The 18,060-nt window shown below is 36.6% G+C and overlaps 1 protein-coding gene across 1 annotated transcript; it reads right to left on the bottom strand.

The window, feature by feature from the left end:
- Nucleotides 1-837: 837 nt before the first annotated feature.
- On the bottom strand, nucleotides 838-17,133 carry LOC135609713 (ATP-dependent zinc metalloprotease FTSH 9, chloroplastic/mitochondrial-like). The gene is made up of 17 exons (XM_065103257.1): nucleotides 16,323-17,133; nucleotides 15,634-15,787; nucleotides 14,822-14,914; nucleotides 14,587-14,675; nucleotides 11,957-12,080; nucleotides 10,779-10,898; nucleotides 10,367-10,417; nucleotides 9,412-9,473; nucleotides 8,814-8,871; nucleotides 4,318-4,443; nucleotides 4,158-4,238; nucleotides 2,696-2,825; nucleotides 2,386-2,534; nucleotides 1,977-2,258; nucleotides 1,811-1,900; nucleotides 1,673-1,726; nucleotides 838-1,124 (listed from the first exon to the last, which is right to left on the bottom strand). Exons 1-17 carry the CDS (start codon nucleotides 16,913-16,915, stop codon nucleotides 987-989), a joined length of 2,394 nt encoding a protein of 797 aa, XP_064959329.1. The 5' UTR covers nucleotides 16,916-17,133; the 3' UTR covers nucleotides 838-986.
- Between the last annotated feature and the right edge of the window lie 927 nt (nucleotides 17,134-18,060).

Here is an 18,060-nt window from a genome sequence, read left to right as displayed (position 1 = left end):
TGTGTTGGCACTCTGTGATCGAGCTTCTTTAGGTATCGTTGGAATCACCTGCAACCCGAACGAGAGACCTCATGCAAGGGGGCCTCGAGTTGCATTAGAAACTAGCAATCCTAATTCTCGAGATCTGCGATGCTTCTTCACCTTTTCTTCGTGATTGAATGAATGGATTGGTGGAATCTCACGTTGCTTCTTCATCAAGGCTGGTGGCTGAGACCTGTCAAATCCGCCGGTATTAGAGGTAAAATAAATAGTAGGACGATGTTACATACTCGATGACTTGGCCGCTGAGAAGCCAACATTGGCTATTGGTTATATCTTAATGAACATAGCCGGTTTTTCTCTACCGAGGCTCTCTCCTGCCATTGTAGATTAGTTGGAGTCGTGAAACATCTGCCTGTTTTGGTGGAGTGAACCTAACTAATGCCTTGGGATAATTATCTTTGATCCATGTAATCTGTGGTTTACACAGTAATCAAAAACGAAAAGCAAAGTGGGGGATTTACACAATACTAAAAAAACGAGAAACAAAAAAAAAACTAGGAATAATTGCAGAAAGAGTGGAATCTCCAACCGTGATTTCAAATCCAATGATCATCAAGAATAAATACGAGTTCTTATTTCTCGAAAAGGTCCCATGTTTTGTACAGGTTTTTCATAATAATAATATTAAAATGAACAAAAAGTCTTCTGCAGATCCCATCCCTACTCAAAAAACACATCTGCTTTCTTCCTTTTTCATGTCAATGTGGACTCTCTGATTGACCGACGTTTGACAAATCACACCCCACCAACAAGGATTTTGGTTCCTTCGGTTTCCCTGCAAATTTTGATGCGAAATTGAAAAGAATAACTTCACATCTTCCTTGAACGCTCAATATATATGCCAAGAATTATCATAACTAGTCTAAAAATTGGCCTACGTTTGCATTACTGTACATTAGTTTACAAGGAAGAAAGACCGAAAAAATATGTCAAGACAACGCCGTTCAGGTCAAAGCAAGCTCCTCTTGCTGTTCAGGGAGTTGGACTTCTTGGTAAGGATTGAGGATTCGTTTGATGTCGTCCGCACTGAGAGTCTCGTACTCGAGAAGTGCATTAGCCAGCGCATGCAGCGCATTTTCATGCTGCAAAGAAAGAGTTAAATTTAGGTGAGAGAGAGAGAGAGCCTAATGTTGTCAGGAGATCACAAATAAAACAAAAAAGGAACAAAGACACTCGAGGCATGTTACTCCCAGACTATTATTTACTATAAACTTGTGTTTCTTTCTTTTCTGTTCAAACATTTAGATTTCTTAGATTTGCTTGTAGAATATCATAATTATTAAAAAGTCAGAGATCTTCACCGAGTATTGAAGAAAGTGGAGAAATTTTGACAGTGCATACTAATATCCTAGCTGTGATAAATTTTCCCTGTTTGACTTTACTTTCGGAGTAAATTTATGAGATGCTATAAATACCTATCCGAAAATTCAGCTTCAAGGCATGCAATGAAGATAATCAGCCACACGTGTAACCTTTGGTTTGTCAAAGAAACTTTCTTTAACAGGAATTGATCAACATGAGCTACAAACTAAGACTTTTTCTGTCCAGTTGGTTTGCATCGACCATGAAGATTAATATTAAGCACCATGTTAAAAGACATTCGATGCAAATTATAGATCAAGAGGCAAACCTTCTTTAGTAACTGTTTAACTCGATCATAAGCTTCTCGCAAGAGTTTGACCACCTGAATTTTCAAGAAAAAATCATGAGAAACATTAAAGTGTTCAACCACAAGAAATGTGAAATAACTTCATTATAGAAAACATACTTCTGCATCTATCCGCGACTGCATCTCAGAACCTGGCCGTTCCTTAACATAAACTGGGCCAATTGCATCACTCATTCCACAGGTTGAGACCTGCTCGGTAGCAGATAGTAAGAAAATGATATCCAAAAATTTAGTACTGGTGTGTTAAAAGATAGAGACACGGTACCATATAGTGAGCGAGCTCTGTGGCAGTGTGTAGATCATTACTAGCACCAGTTGTGACACTGTCTTCACCAAAGATGAGCTCTTCAGCTACCCTCCCTCCCATGCAGACATCAAGGCGAGCTAATAGCTGCTTCTTGCTAACAGATGTTTCATCTTGAGAAGGAAGTTGAGTTACCATCCCTAGTGCAGAACCTCGGGGCATAATGGTCGCTTTATGTATAGGATGAGCACCGTCAGTGTTGAGTGCAACAATGGCGTGACCGCTCTCATGGTAAGCAGTGAGCTGAAAGAAGAAAGTATGCTGTCAGTACCTTTTGCATTGACAAAAAGAATCAGAAGAAAGATTTTATCTAGAATGACAAAGGGTTAATTCAAAATAATAGTAACAGTAATATTAATGACATGGAAACCTTCTTTGAATCTTCAGATATATACATAGTTTTCCTTTCTGTACCCATAATTATCCTATCCTTTGCAAATTCCAATTGTGCAGCAGCTATGTTCTCGATGCCTTCTACTGCAGCCTTAATGGCAGCAATATTTACCAAGTTTGCAAGATCTACAAGTAATGCAGAATAAATTTAGTTGATTCCATTACTAAGAAATAATAATTTCCCTGATGTTGAACAACTGGAAATGAAGTACCTTCTCATTCGAGTTTTTGATAATTATTTGCATTAGAGGTTGGACTCGAGATAGTAAGAAACTAAAACAACCAACCTGCACCATTGAAGCCAGGAGTACCACGAGCAATTGCTTTTATGTCTACATCATCAGCTAATGGCTTGTCCTGCAAGTAAAGCTCCAGAATCTCCTGCCGACCCCGCACATCAGGACTCGGAACAACAATCTAGAAAGTGGATTTTGTTAGAATCTTTTGAGCACCAAGCCTAGAAATCAATCCAGCAACATTGTATCATAAATAAGATTATGCAAGCATAAAAAGATCTTAGTGCATAGACAGTATAGTTCCTTTCCACCTTTAACGATAAATAAACACAATTCCTGAACATATATTGCTCTAGAAGTAACAACATGAGCAGCGAGCATTATGATTCTCAGATAATATTAGAAAAAAAATTCTATGCTAGGTAATTTCAAAGGTACTGCTTTCTATATCTGTCAGGATAACTTCAACAAGATACACAATATGATCCATAATTTTCAAAAATAAATATAGAGTATTTGGGATACATAACCATCTGATTATTAGCCAAACACAATTCTATCACCCCATGATCAGTTTAGACCCATGCAGGGTCATAGCTAGGTTAGCGTGTCAAATATTCCAATATGATTTTCACATCCAAAACCTTGCTAATCTTCGTAATATGAGATCCATAGCTACTGAACTTCCTTCATATCTTATGAACTTATCCAAAAAACCTACACGATATTTCACTACTAGCTTTCAGCTTGATCACACCCAAAAAGAAAAAAAAAACGAAAATGGCTTATATCCTTTGGGGCATGACCCAAAGACATGCTCTGATGCAAGTTGCATTTTTTCAGTTTCATGAAAGAAACAAAACATATATGATTCTCTTGAACAAAAGCTGGCTCCATCCAGTAGCTTTTTCTTCTCCTAGAAGCATTATTTATGTTACTAAAGATGACACAATAAATAGTTAATCTTTTGTAACATAATTATGCTAACAAAGTCAAAAGACATAACATTCAAGATTTATCACCAAAAAAAGGAAAAAGAGAGACCCAGGCTGTAGTGCAAATGCCCTTCAATTGAAACACCACAAGAAAAAGTCATAATCATGATCTGATACAACCATAATGACTTGTAGGCTTTTCAGTAGCATGATCTTGAAGCAACAGGCTAACCTTCTTGATTGTTTAAGCCAATTTGCATGACAACATAGCCAACACTCAGAATATATTACAATGCCAAGCAGAAAAATCAATTTGAAAACTTGGTATTCGAGTTGCAAATCTAATGTTCACTCAATTTGAAAAGTTGGTATTCGAGTTGCACATCTAATGTTCACTCAATATTTCCTATACTTTCAGTCACAACTAGCATAAGGTAACAAGCCAGAAAGGGAAGAATCTAAAAGTTAAGTACTTGAATTGAACCATTTTTATTTTATTATTATTCACTTTTTTTGTAGAAACAAATGGGACTATAGCACCACGAGTATACCATGTACAGAAAACTGATAGAACTTACATGCCTATCGAATCTGCCAGGTCTTGTCAATGCTGGATCCAGTATATCTGGCAAGTTTGTAGCAGCCATCAATATTATTCCCTGAAAAGGAATGTAGCAGAGATTGAGAAGCATAGTTTTGGCACTTGAAAACACAATACCATTTCGCATTATGATGTACCTCATTTTGCTCAAAGCCATCCATTTCCACAAGCAGTTGATGCAATGTTTTCTTCGTGTGTCCCTCCCACTGCTTTCTAGTGGAACCCACAGCATCTATTTCATCAATGAAAATGATGCAAGGTGCCTATGACAATGAAAATTGACAAGCTTTAGTCCAATTAGCTTGAGGGTAGCCAAGAATTTCAGACTGACAAAAGGCAGAGAATTGAATTATGAAAAGAATTGTGTTGCTAGTAGAGAATGACAATACGGAGGATTGGTAATCATCTCTTTTTTTTACCCCTTCTTATGTGCACATGCATGCATCTACATGTATGGAAGTTCCCATAATGGTCCTAAGTCTCAGTTTTAGTTTTAGTTAACTAATGGCTGAACTAAAGACAATGCGGTGATTTTAAAGTTCTGAATTAGGCTCATTTTTGTTCTTATTGCATAAAAAATATAAAAGAGATCATAAAATTTTGAACAATTAAGTGGAAATGTAGAAAATGGCTATCAAGAAAAAATTCTCAACTTAAAAGTCAGAGAAAACGCAGAGAAAAATGAGGATCAGCCATCTACACACTGCAGTGTAGATAAATATAATGTCCTCGACCAATTTATTGAAATTTTCAATTAAAAATGGAGATTGACCATCTACACACTGCAGTGTAGATAAAATTTATATTGACCTCAACCAATTTTTTGAATTTTAAATGTATTGACATTGTTTACAATTGAAAAAATGTCGAAGTTCTTTACAATCAAAGTTTTTTGGACTTTAATTGTGCACTTGTATCATAGCACAAGCCTGAAGGAAAAAACTGAAATTGCATTCGGAAGGAAAAAAATTGTGTGCATTTCAAGTATCTTCTGGAATTTTCAAACAACAAGAACAAGAGGCAAAAGCAAAGGATTTTTGAAATTTTTTAAAATAAAACAGATTGGAGGACAAAATGATTTTCTTTTTAAGCAGCAGTGAGTAGCATCAAGTTTTGAAGGAACCACATGAAGGGAGCCGTTTAGACAGTTCTATATCAATTTACATTTTTTGTACATTCAACCAGTTATAATATGAACTTAAGAAGCAAGGATTAAAAACTTGGTCTGTTATCAATTCTGGTTGGTGGCTGGACTGGTACTGATATCATATGAAGTGTCAATACTGGTCTGAACCAATCAATAGTAGTCACAAAGCTACAAATAGATGTGAAAGTGAAGGAGTTAAGTATGAGGCAAAGGGGAAGCATAGTCATGACAACAAAAGGAGGAGGTGAAGTGGAGAAGGTGAAGGAGTTAAGTATGAGGCAAAGGAGAAGCATAGTAACAGCAACAAAAGGAGGAGGTGAAGTGGAGAAGGTAAGTATGAGGAGGCAGAAGAGATGCAGGGCAGCTAAAGAAGACGAAGAAGAAGAGAAGAGACAGAAAAAAAAATAGAAGAATGAGAAGTACAATTAGCCATACTGTCACGGACAAATCTGTACACAGAGTGTTCGATGTAATATTTGCATATGTTTGTATCCTTCGATTTTGTTTATGCTTGGCACAACATGTAGAGGACTAACAATAGGCTTGATGCCCCATTTTGGTTAACTTTTGTGACCGTTTTAGTCTTGCAAGTGTAGGTTGTGACGTTGTGTGTAGTCACGTAGAGGCAAAACTGGCTAAGAACAAGATATCCAAGCAGTCATTTTAGGAGTTTTCTAGTTCAGCAAAGTGGTGCAGAGTGCCAGCTAGTATAGCATCCTAGAGCTAACCAAGTAGCACATGGTTGAATGAGCCTTTGGGGTATTGTCTAGGACCGATTCGCTGTTCCACAAAAGTGTCATGTGAGCACTTGTGAGGACTTTTGGTTGTGATGGACCACCTTGGACCCTTTCTCATGTGATTATTCAGAGCTTAAAAAATCTATCTTTGTAATTTGTATTGACTATCAAGTGTCTGCTAAAATGTCTGCTTATGGGATCCCGAGTTATACGCTTTCTCTAATCCATCTTCTGTTTTGTAGATCCTTATGGGACCATAAGAGGTTTCGGAGAGATTGATCCTTTGTGGACGAACATGCAAGGGAGATGCACAACTTAGGCAAAACCAGATAAGTCTGTGACAGTACCGAGTTGTAAATGATCTAGTTTAGCCAGACATCAATCAACTTACTACTTGATAAGCTTAGCGTAACAAGCTTATAGGGTGGTAAGCATGGTTCCAGACCGAATTGGATAATAGACAATCCATATACTGGTCAGCTGTCAAACCCAGTAAAAACTAATAGCAGGTAGAGAAGCACTTATGGTAGTAGGGAGGAGGTGGTGATTCATCAATTTTAGTGGGGAGGAGAAGTGAAAGAAAAGGAAGAGAAAAAAAAAAAGAAGGGGCACAACAACAACTGTCATCAGCAGCGATTTCAATAGGCGCTCGAGCGAGGCGAGGCGAGGCCCGAGCGCCTTGCTTCATGTCTAGGTGCTTGCCCGAGCCCAGGCGCCGGGCGCTTTAGGCGAGCGCCCGGGTTAAACCAGGCGACCGAACCAATGTTTTATGTTTGGTTCGGTCTCCGGTGCTTCAATTGGTTTGATTGAACCAACTAAAGCATCGGTATCAGTCTCCCAGCATCCCTCTCGCGACTTTCCCCAACCCTAACCTTGCTCGTCGCTACCGCTGCCACTATCGCCGCTCCTGCTAGCGTCGCTTACCGCTCCCGCTGCAGCTCCCACTGCTCGCTGCTACTATTACTGCTGCAGCTGCTTGCTGCTACCGCAGCCACTATCGTTGCTCGCCGCTCCCGCTGTCGCTGCCACTGCTCGCCGCTATCGCTGCCACTGCCATTGTCACCGCTCATCGCTCCCGCTGCTCGCTGCTACCGCTGTCGCTGCCACTGTCGCCGCTCGCCTCTCCCGCTCCCGTTGCTCGTTGCTGCCTCTTCTCACATCGACTCGATAGTATACTGTTAGTAGTATATTAACAGTATTCTGTTAACTGTATACTAGTAACAATATTTTTTTATTTATTAGATTAATAATATATTATTTTGATTTTAATACTATTAATTTTTATTTATTTGAAATTATTGTCATTGTTTTGAATTTTGAGTTTTTTTTGTTAATGTGATATTATGATTTTGTAAGATTTTTTAATTTAACATCATATTTTTATTTAAATAATTATATTTATTAATTATATTATATATTTTTATATTTTAGCGCCTCGCTTCGCTCGGGCGAGCGCCTCGGGCGTTTTGGACCTTGACGCCTAAAGCTTTTTAAATCACTGGTCATCAGACAATAAGAAGGTAGACGAGGAGCAATTGTGTCAGTGGGAAAAAGATGACAATTCAGCAATTTGATACACTTGGGTGATGGCCAGCTTACCGCTTGCTAAGCCCAATGCAATAAGCTTACCGGGTGCTAATCTCGTCTCTCAACCAAACCCTGTGAAATTATTTGGTCGTTACTGGCTAGCCATTGGACTTATTAAAACCAGACTGTACCAACTGGTATGATCAGTTTTTAAAATCTTGCTTAGAAAAACATATTAACCAAGGATTATTTGAAATCAAGTCAATGGTGTTTATCAAACTTATTTCAGCCTACATCTGGCCAAAACCAATTCAAATAATCAATGTCATCAAAAATTAATACCATACTTTTCATGCTACACCTTACCATTCCATGAAAAGATTTAATTTAAACATCCCATATGTCATTGGCAAATTGTTTGGATCAATTACCCTTGGAAATTTTATATGATTTTTATGTTTACAATTTTCATTTTTTTTTATTTGAACAGAAATGGTAACAGGAATGTTGAATCACATAATTTCCAATACAGCTTTTATAAACTTCTTTTTCTGAAGTGGCCACTCTATGCCTAATGCAAGTGGTCAAGATACTGCATAGCACAAGTTATATGGGTGCACATTCATATTAAAATAGATAGAATGTATAGACAAACAGAGGAGAACATATAGACCAGCACGTTCTATGGACAAAAGATAAATAACAAACATATGCCATGGACAAATAAAAAAGCTATGCAATGACATTCATATGAAAACATGAAAGTGATAAGTTAAAAGAAACTTGTAAAGAAAGATGCATAAACCAAATGCATACTTGTATCAACCTTGTTAACTAGTAGAAATAAGGAAAAAATATAGACCAGCACGCAATCACATATTCGTACCTATGTGTAATGCATAAGCACCCCATGAAGCTGTACACACTGCATATGCAATTGCATATGAGATGCCACATACATCACTTTTCAAAATAATAGCTTTTGGTAATTAATAAGTGATGGTTTCAGATAATAAAAATAACCGATATAAGTGTTAGCATCTAGAAGTTAATTGTCACATTAACTTCTTTTAAGTAGAAAAGAAAGAACTAATCAACATAAGAGATAACCTTATTATGACAATCAAATGCCAAAGGTAAGATGTTATCATGTTTGAAATAACAAAATCATAACTAATAAGTAGATAAATCAATTAAAATCTAGAAGTAATCCGAAGTCTACCTTCTTTTTAGCTGCCTGAAATAATGACCGCACACGACGAGCTCCAACTCCTACAAACCTGGCATGAAAGGTAAGTCACAAGAAGTTCCTTAATTTGATATTCTAGAATAAAGACATCTTGTAAACCCTGTTGAAAGGTAATCAATGGGAATAATGAAATTCTCAATTACTTCAAAGGACATGGAATGCTGGTTTTAAGTTGTACCTGAAAGCTATCTAAAACAGGTAATGTTGTACCAATAACAACAATTTATTTCTACCACTAAAAAGATGAAAGCAATATACAAGTTAGTGACAACTTTTGCCTTGTCCCACTGGACAAAGTCAGATAGTGCATGTATACTAAAGCGAGGACCATTTTGTGATAATATTCAGGAAAAAGCAGACAAGGTTCAAAATGGCATCAAAATAGATTACCCACGATAACAATTGGGAATGGAAATTATCGAGATAAACCAGACCCTTGGCAAGGAAGTTATATGAATGAAATCCATCTTTTCCAACATGTTTAATATGCTCAGGAAAACAAAATTACATTTAGTTAAACCAAAAGTATAGCATGTAATTGGAGATCATTGATGCATGTAGGTTCTCTTACATTTCCTCAAATTCTGAACCTGCTTTGTAGAAGAAAGGCACACCAGCTTCACCTGCAATAGCCTGTGGCGAACAAGATTTGGTCATTGTGATAGAATAATACAGCGCATAACAAACAGTAAATTTTATTTGATTTATAAAGGGAACTTGCACCTATAAGGTCTGTATATCAAATTATGAACTGACTACCAAGAATGACAACTTATAATTCACCAATATGGCAATGCCAGAGGGTAACCGGATGTTAGAATTCACCAATATGGCAATGCCAGCAAGTTTTGAATGTCAGATATACATATCAAGCCGTGCCATTCATAAAAATATTGGCGGAGCAGCTGAGCACACACTGATAAACTTGGCACTGTAATGTTTGTGGCTGGTGTGTCTCAGCAGGTGCTCAGTTATGAACAATGTAATTCTGACCTTGCCCACTAACTCATCATGCACCCACGGGATATGACATGATAATCCTTTATTACACTTAAAAAAAGAAACAGCAATTTTCAACCTCTCTTCTCTGCATATGCAGAGAATACAAAGGAAAATGACACTTCAATTTCCTTGATCATTTAATTTTGTCATATGCAAATTCTCTTCTATGTTGAAGAAGGGATTTGTCACCTGAGTTAACTTACTCCAAATTACAGATCATCAGCAAACACACTCACCAATACAACAAGCTACCTAGGCCAAGTTAGTTGCACCACCAGTCAACCAAGTTAATCTACAGCATAAATATCTGTAAATAAGTGGAACTATTGAGCTAAAAGTCAGTCACTTAATATATCTCTGGCTTGAGTGTTATTGTCAACCTACACTAAAATAAGCTGCCAATGGAACCTATCTGAGTCATTTACATCACAATGCCATGCATTCATATGTACAAACACATAACAACAGTTTATCTATGGATACACAGATAACTTCTTTTGAATATGGAGAAGGCATATTCTCACCTTTGCGAGCAAAGTCTTTCCAGTGCCAGGTGCGCCAGTCAAAAGAATTCCCTATGAAAGAACATATTCCATGTTCATATATCAAAAGAAACAAATATTGGAAGTGTGTAAAAATCTTGATTCCGAATTAAATAAGTAAAAGGTGCACATCATCATCACAGTCTGGCATAATAACAGAGGCATATCATGGATCAAAACTCCAAAGACAAGATTAAACATTACAAACAAGATTCAAATCTTAGACCTATCAGATCCCTCAAATGGTCTTTAGATTTAAGCTACACAATGATACTGAACAAACAGTTGCAGCACATGGGCAAGATGCCAAAAGATAAAACTCTACCTATATATTTTGGAAAACATATGTAAAACATGCAGATGAACTACGCAAGTATAACAATTTTGCACGAACCTTCGGCAATTTCCCACCAAGCCGAGTGAATTTTGCTGGGTTCTTAAGATACTCAACCACTTCCTCAAGCTCTTGCTTTGCATCATCACAACCTTTTACATCCTTAAAGGTTTTAACATTCTGCACAAGTATTACAAGAATTTGTAGAACAATCTGAGATCCTTCTGATCCCCTCTATGCTTATGTTAGAAACTGAAATATAAGCAAGCAAGATAGATTTGATAAAACATCAGTTTCATGATAAAGTAATTAAGAGATTAGCAATTACAAATAAAAATTTTGAAAATATTACAATACAAAATTTGATCACAATAATGAGGACAGCAAGAACTGATTTAAACATGCTTAGCACAATATCCTTCTAAAAGAAAAGCTATATTCAATAAATGTAATCCCAGTTTGCATAAAATATTCACTGTACAAAAATATCTTCAACCATAAATTAATATATTTTACAACATTCTTCCAAGTTGAACTTCCCTCAAACATGTCAAATCTAAAATCAACAGAGAGATACATACACTTCAAGAGTACTATCATCTATATATATATATATATATATATATATATATATATATATATATATATATATATATATATATATATATATATATATATATATATATATATATATATATCACTTCAACTCAAAATTATTAGCACAATAAGTGAAATAAAACTCCGCTAAAGGATAAAGGGTCTTCTAAAACACAAAAATGGAAATCAAAAGTCTAAACCCTGGTAGAGTGATTGAAGTGATTTGCTCTGTAGTCTGTACAAGTTCTAAAGGCACAAAAAGTCAGGCTGCATCACCATTATGACAAGTCAAAATCTTTTTGACGTAGCCTTTTGCTAATTGTCAATGTTACTCAAAGCAAGGATATGCAACTTATTTGCAAACATTTAACTCTGTTAATGAGATTCCAGAATAGCAATAATCATTTTATATAGCATAGGTAAACTGCCATATACTTGTCAAACAATTCATCACAATACATTAGGATCCATGTGCACATATCAATCAAAAAGAAAAAACTGCAAAAAATTGTCTTGTGTTTTCTTCAAGAATAATGGACCAAAATCAACATGGCATATGAATTATTTCAGATATTTGAAAATTTTCAATACAAGTCACACCTCCATTGCAAGCACATAAAAGCACAAGAGGATCATATTACCTTCTCTGGCATGATTTCTTTGTTCAACTCTTTTGGGGCATATGTGGCACTTGAACCAACACCAGATGTCCCAATACCACCTAAGCTCCCAACATACTTTTGCAGTGCAGCTGCACCCAACACCCTTGCAATCAAAATAACATGCAAATCAAATCAGCAATTTTAAGTGAATCCGCAAAATTTGGTGACAACACTTACAGAAATAAGAGCACAAAAATCATGATATCTTAAGCATTAAGAAAGTTTGCAATGGGACAAAGAATCAAATAAGAACGTTATGACACAGGAGAACCTAGCTGGCAAAGTAGCTTATAGTTGATTCTATCATTTGTATTCCATAATTTTTGTCATGTGCCTTATAGACCACAAGTATCCATATTTCTTTGCACAAATCGAATATAATTTTTCTACATTCTCATCCATTTGTTTCAGGAGTTCTCCTATTCTTATTGTGAAATCAAGAAGCAATACTCCAAAATAATGAAGTGAAAAGAAGTAAACCATGAATCCAGAAGGAAAATAAAAGATTGCCTTAAATCGATCACTAGGACAGCAAAGAGCAGAGACATTTTCGATGGACTAACATGTAGAATCAGGACCTTTCTGGAGAAAATTCAATCAGGTGTGCAGATGAACCATGACAATTTCTTCAGCACATAAATTTTCCATCAACATAGATCAATTGCAATAATAATTGTTGCCACACCAAAGAGTTGGGACTTTACAGTTTCTTCATGTGGCAGGTGTATAAATTTGCACCAGCTACAAACCGGAGAATCATTACTCCCCCAATTTGTACAAGAGAAAATTGATAATAAGATGGAGAAAGAACCTTTTTGAAGTGAAATCTCACCCTAATACTCAAATTAATTATTGAATATAGTTCTCATGAGAAAACTCATGTCCTATCAAATAATACTATATGCAGCATACATAGATGTATAGAAGGTTGAGAGTTACATGTTTCGATACTAGAGCCTTTTTTTTTCTTTCATGAGAATCCTATCCTATTCTCCATATTATCTTTGTTAGTACGGATCTTCATTCATGCATGCTAAACTTCTTAGTCCCAAATCGCTTCTCTCTCTCTCTCTCTCTCTCTCTCTCTCTCTCTCTCTCTCTCTCTCTCTCTCTATCAAACATCAACAAGCTAAATCCAAGAAAATGAGATAAATTGCTTCTAAGATATTAACTCATCTTGTGCTCTTCAAGGCATCTGGAATCTGGATGGTAAAGATGCCTCAGCTTCCAAGTGAGTTGACCTAGCTCCAGAGCATAAACCATAGAGATGTTTATAATAGGTATGACAAAGGTTAATGTTGGTGGCCAAGCACCTCAGCCAACCCTTATTTCCCAAGCTAGAATTGGACATGCAAAGGATTTAACCACCTTGTTTCTCAACAACAAGATTTATTTTTTGCATTCTTTTTGTCCAAAACAGGAATCAATTAATAAGACCCTTGGGAAAACTATCTCAAACCAACCATATAGCAGCAATTTTCATGGACCCCCTTGTTTCAACAGAGAATTTGTATTACAGAATGGAAATGAATTTTTGCACTTGAGCCAAATCCCTTTCTATGATTTAGTTGATGTACTTTAAAAGCAATAAACGGCTAGCTATAATACGTTTTCCCAGTCCCTGTTCCAATCTTATGTTCTGACCATAATGTGTAAAGAATATCTGATTGGAGATTCTAGGTTTCTATGCAGCAAATGGCAATCTTTTTCTCTAAAGAAAAGTACATTAATAATCAATAATTTCTCATGCCCTTGAATGTATATCATATTATTAACCCAAATAACTTTGTCCTATTCTATATCATCACTAGCCTCTAAACTAAAATTAAAATCCCTCCTATGTTAAGCTATGATGAACAACTTTGTATGGAAAAGTTTTGACAAGACTACTATTCGACAGATAGCTACTCGAGTAACACCATCCCACTTTATTATCTGTATATGTGCACATACAGACATATACATGTTTATGAATTTTATGACAAACCATGACAAGCACCATTTCATCTTCCTATCTAAATTATGCCAAGATTTTAGCACCAAGGACTGCACTTTGGAGTTACCAACTAGGAAAATCAGACTATTGACACAAGCACCATTTTGGTCTTGCCATTTGGGTTATGCTAAGGCTATAAAACCAAGGACAACACATTGGAGTCCCGGGCAGATCCCATAATGAATAAATACGCAACTTAGTCATTCACCAAGATAACTTTCTTAACTGAACTTCAGTGGACATTGATATTTATTCCATTTCCATCCATGTATCTATAAAACCTATTTTGCTCCTCCTGTGTAAAAAAAATTAAAAAAAAACTAAAAGAATTAAAAAAAAAACTGACTCCACCATACTTGTTGTCTTCATTTTCTAATCAGCATCCTGAAACAAAGGATCATATTCTTAGAACATATTCATTATATTAGGTAATTAATATCACTCATGGGAATAACTCTAGTGCACCAAACATAAAAATGCCAGGACAACTGACAGTAAATAATGGAGGTGGATTGTATAAGTTAACACTTGGTTAGATAGATGACAAGCTATAGTGATTCTATGCATGTTTCCATCAAGAACAAATAAATTTGAAGATAAATGCAATGCATACCACATAAAACCGACAGCAATGGTAAATAAGATGGTTGAGAGGAGTTCTTGAGCAAATCGTGATGATCTATTTGATGCTTTAGGGTCAACCTGTGAAGCAAAACATAAAACATTAGAGATTAAATCAACTGTAGAGAAGATTTAGCAAACTGCAGGATATGGGAAATAATGTGTCCTTGAATAGTAGAATTCATTTTCAAGATAGAAATGAATAAATTGAAAGGCCACAATCTTACCATAACTACATGCAGTGGTTGCTTCTCTGATATTCCAGGATTCAAGAATGGCTCATCCTCATTTCCAGATGCACGTTGCTTTAACTCTTGCAACTACTGACATAAAATTATTTTACGATCAGAGAGGTCTCAGATATAGCATACCAGAACAAAGACAACTATAATGAAAAAGAAAAGGTAAAATCCCATCAATGCACACTGTTTTCTGCATTTCTTTCTGTATTTCCTATGTTCACAGTTCCCCTGCAATTCATGTATGCTGAAGCAGTAACCATTGACAGATAAATTCCTATTAACATAACATGTTACATAAGTGGAGAGACAGCACTATAGAATGTTAATCATGAATATGTTACATAAGTGGCAAAATATTTGTATTAAAAATTAGAAAGCTCTAACATACAAGCAATGAGGTAAAGAAACAACCTAATTAACAGATGATGAAAGTTGTAAAAAAAGAGTTAAAACTGGTTTTTAACATGTTATGATACTAAAAGAATTTATGGACCTTAATATGATATTAGCCAAGAAAATTTTATAAATTAACTAATAGTAAGTCACCTATGAACCAGAATGATGCAAGTAGTAGATAGAATGATATAAGTGGATAAAGATTACACTTATGTTAGCTCATATAAAATTTTATAGGAAGGGGGAAATGCAAGGGAAAATAAAAGGAAAGACAAGCAAAACAAAAACTGATGAAACAAAAGAATGCATTATTAATTACTGCATGATACTCTCACTGGCTTAGTGACTATGCATACACATGATGCAAAAAAATATATAGACGAAAATGATGTCAAAAATACCAGTGTAGGAAGGCTGGAAGGTTTTCCTGAACCCTCATCTGGAAGATATTCTGCAAGAGCATTAGTTACAACAAGAGCTCGAAGATATTCTGCAACTCCTCTGCTATCTATTGCATGATTTCTTTGTTCAAACCGTCTGATGACTGCTTCAGGGCTGCCAGAAGATTTCAGATGTGATGAGATCAGATCAACAAAGAAGACAGTTATGCACTAATACATCACATAAGCATCTGATTCTGCCTGATGATCTAGAATAGTATGATTACCTATGCATGTCACTCTAATTCAATTTCAACTACATTAAGGAACCCCGAGACATAATAAAAAGCCCTTCTATATATAACCCTTCCTAGTAGGATTGGATGTGACTACAAAAAGGGGCATACAAGTGAAGCTGAGTGAGATAGTTAATCCAATTCATCCCCTCAATGACAAATTTCTTCAAGACAGCACAAAAACCCACATTAAGTGGATTCTGTTCCCTCGAAGAAGTCTGGATGATAAGATAACGCTTACATATCTAACATACAATTATGCTCACTGTTACACGTAGAAGAACATGTAGACAAATGCAACTTTATGCAATGATCCATTGACAACATCAATTCAGGTCCAATGATCTTGTTAACAAGAAAAACGATTCACATGGCAAATAGATGAAGAAGAGAAGAAAATTGCCGCAGCTGAACCTGTGCTTATTGAGCTCGGCAAGAAGGGCACTCTCCTTGCCAGCATCCTTGGGGTTTGCATCGGCATCGGCAATCAGCCGCTCCAGCCTCTGCTCCTTTCTCCAGAAGGGCCACCAGCTCAGCCACTCCGACATCAACAACGCGTTCAAACTCTTCCTAGCCGAAGCCAGGACTCCCATCAAGTACAACATGAGAGGCAACCTGCTCTCTGTCCCCGTCTTCTCCACCGACTCCTCCACAAAAGCAGCACCATTTCCGGCATCACCTACAACGGCAGCAGCGTCGAGCTCCCCTCTCAAGCTCTCTCCGGCGGAATCTTGTGAAAGCTGAGAGTTTAGGAGGCCTTGGGCATCCAAGGAGGAATCTTTATCGGGAGATGAGGGTTCAAGAAACGAATCCGTGTTCTCGGATGGCAATGCGCGGGGAGCGGGGGCGAGGTTGAGACGGCGGTGGGAACGGGATTTGTGGAGGTGAGAGGGGATCAAGAAGCCGGCGGGGCGACGGAGAGCGGTAGGGCAGAGGCGCTCAGGGCGGCGCGAGGGGGGAGGCGAAGGCAACGGCCGGAAGAGGAGAAAGGCTTGGAGGGCCATCATGGCGGCGCTGCGCGTCGATTGCAGCGGCGAATGAAGCCACTGCGTCTCTCTCTCTCTCTCCTTCTCTCTCTCGTGGGGGAAGAGGGGTTAATTTAGGGATTTTAGTTCACCGAGAGCCACACGATTTGGGGTTGACAAGGAGGGGAAGGGGAAGGAGAGGAGCCGAAACCTTATCGCGCGAGCAGAGATTAGGGAGCAAGTCATGCACCCAAAGCGTGGAACCGATGCTTCCATTGGTGCTTACGCATGCTAAAATATCGGAACCTTACGATGCATCGATGAGAGACCAATTTTTTCCTTATTCCAAACTTGCGTCTTATTTTTTGTGATTTATACCCAAATAATTCATCATATTTATCCATGTTTGATTTGTTTCACGAAATTTCGCTATGTCTCGTATTTATCAGTCACAATTAGGCCGATTAGAAGAACGAGCGTTCACCTAAGCGAGATTTCCATTTTTTTCAGAGTAAAAAAAACCAAGAAAATCTAATTATTCTGGTTGAGTATTCGCTTAATTCTTTTTAGACGTAAGTAAGTACATCTAATTATTTTTATATTCATGAACCAAATCTCTCAAATCAATTAAAAATTCACTTATTTTGGAACGATTGTTTTCATCGTTTATCAATTAAATATTAAATATTAGAAAGCAGGACTAATTATATTTTTTTTTAATTAGTTATCTTCAGTATCATAATTTTTTATATTTTTAAAAATTATATTGAAAATTCTATAATTATTAAAATAAAATATTTAATCTTTTTTTTTTTCATATTATCGATTTTATTGATGAAAATATCATATGATTTATTATCGAGCTTCTAACGCATTTTACTTTATTATTGAGCATATATGATAATTAATATAATTTTTTTAATATAATTAAAAAAAAGTATATAAAGAAAAGATAATTAATTATAAAAATAATATATAATAAAGCCTTAGATATTATTACTACCGTTCATTGTATGAGGTGCCTGTTCTTATCGTTGGAGGACCGTGATAGTGCGGTCGTCAAATCGTAGGTCAATTTCCGCGTCGATCTTTATTCCGTGTCCGTGAATTTTGCATTGTCTTCCGCCGCCCGTCAGATCATCGTTCTTCGAGATTCCTGTAGATTGGAATTATTACCGCTATGCAAT

The sequence above is a fragment of the Musa acuminata genome, chromosome BXJ2-4 (assembly GCF_036884655.1).
Source record: "Musa acuminata AAA Group cultivar baxijiao chromosome BXJ2-4, Cavendish_Baxijiao_AAA, whole genome shotgun sequence".
Taxonomy (NCBI): Eukaryota; Viridiplantae; Streptophyta; class Magnoliopsida; order Zingiberales; family Musaceae; genus Musa; species Musa acuminata.
Note: the sequence above shows the minus strand (reverse complement) of the source record. Positions and strands in the feature narration are given on the sequence as shown.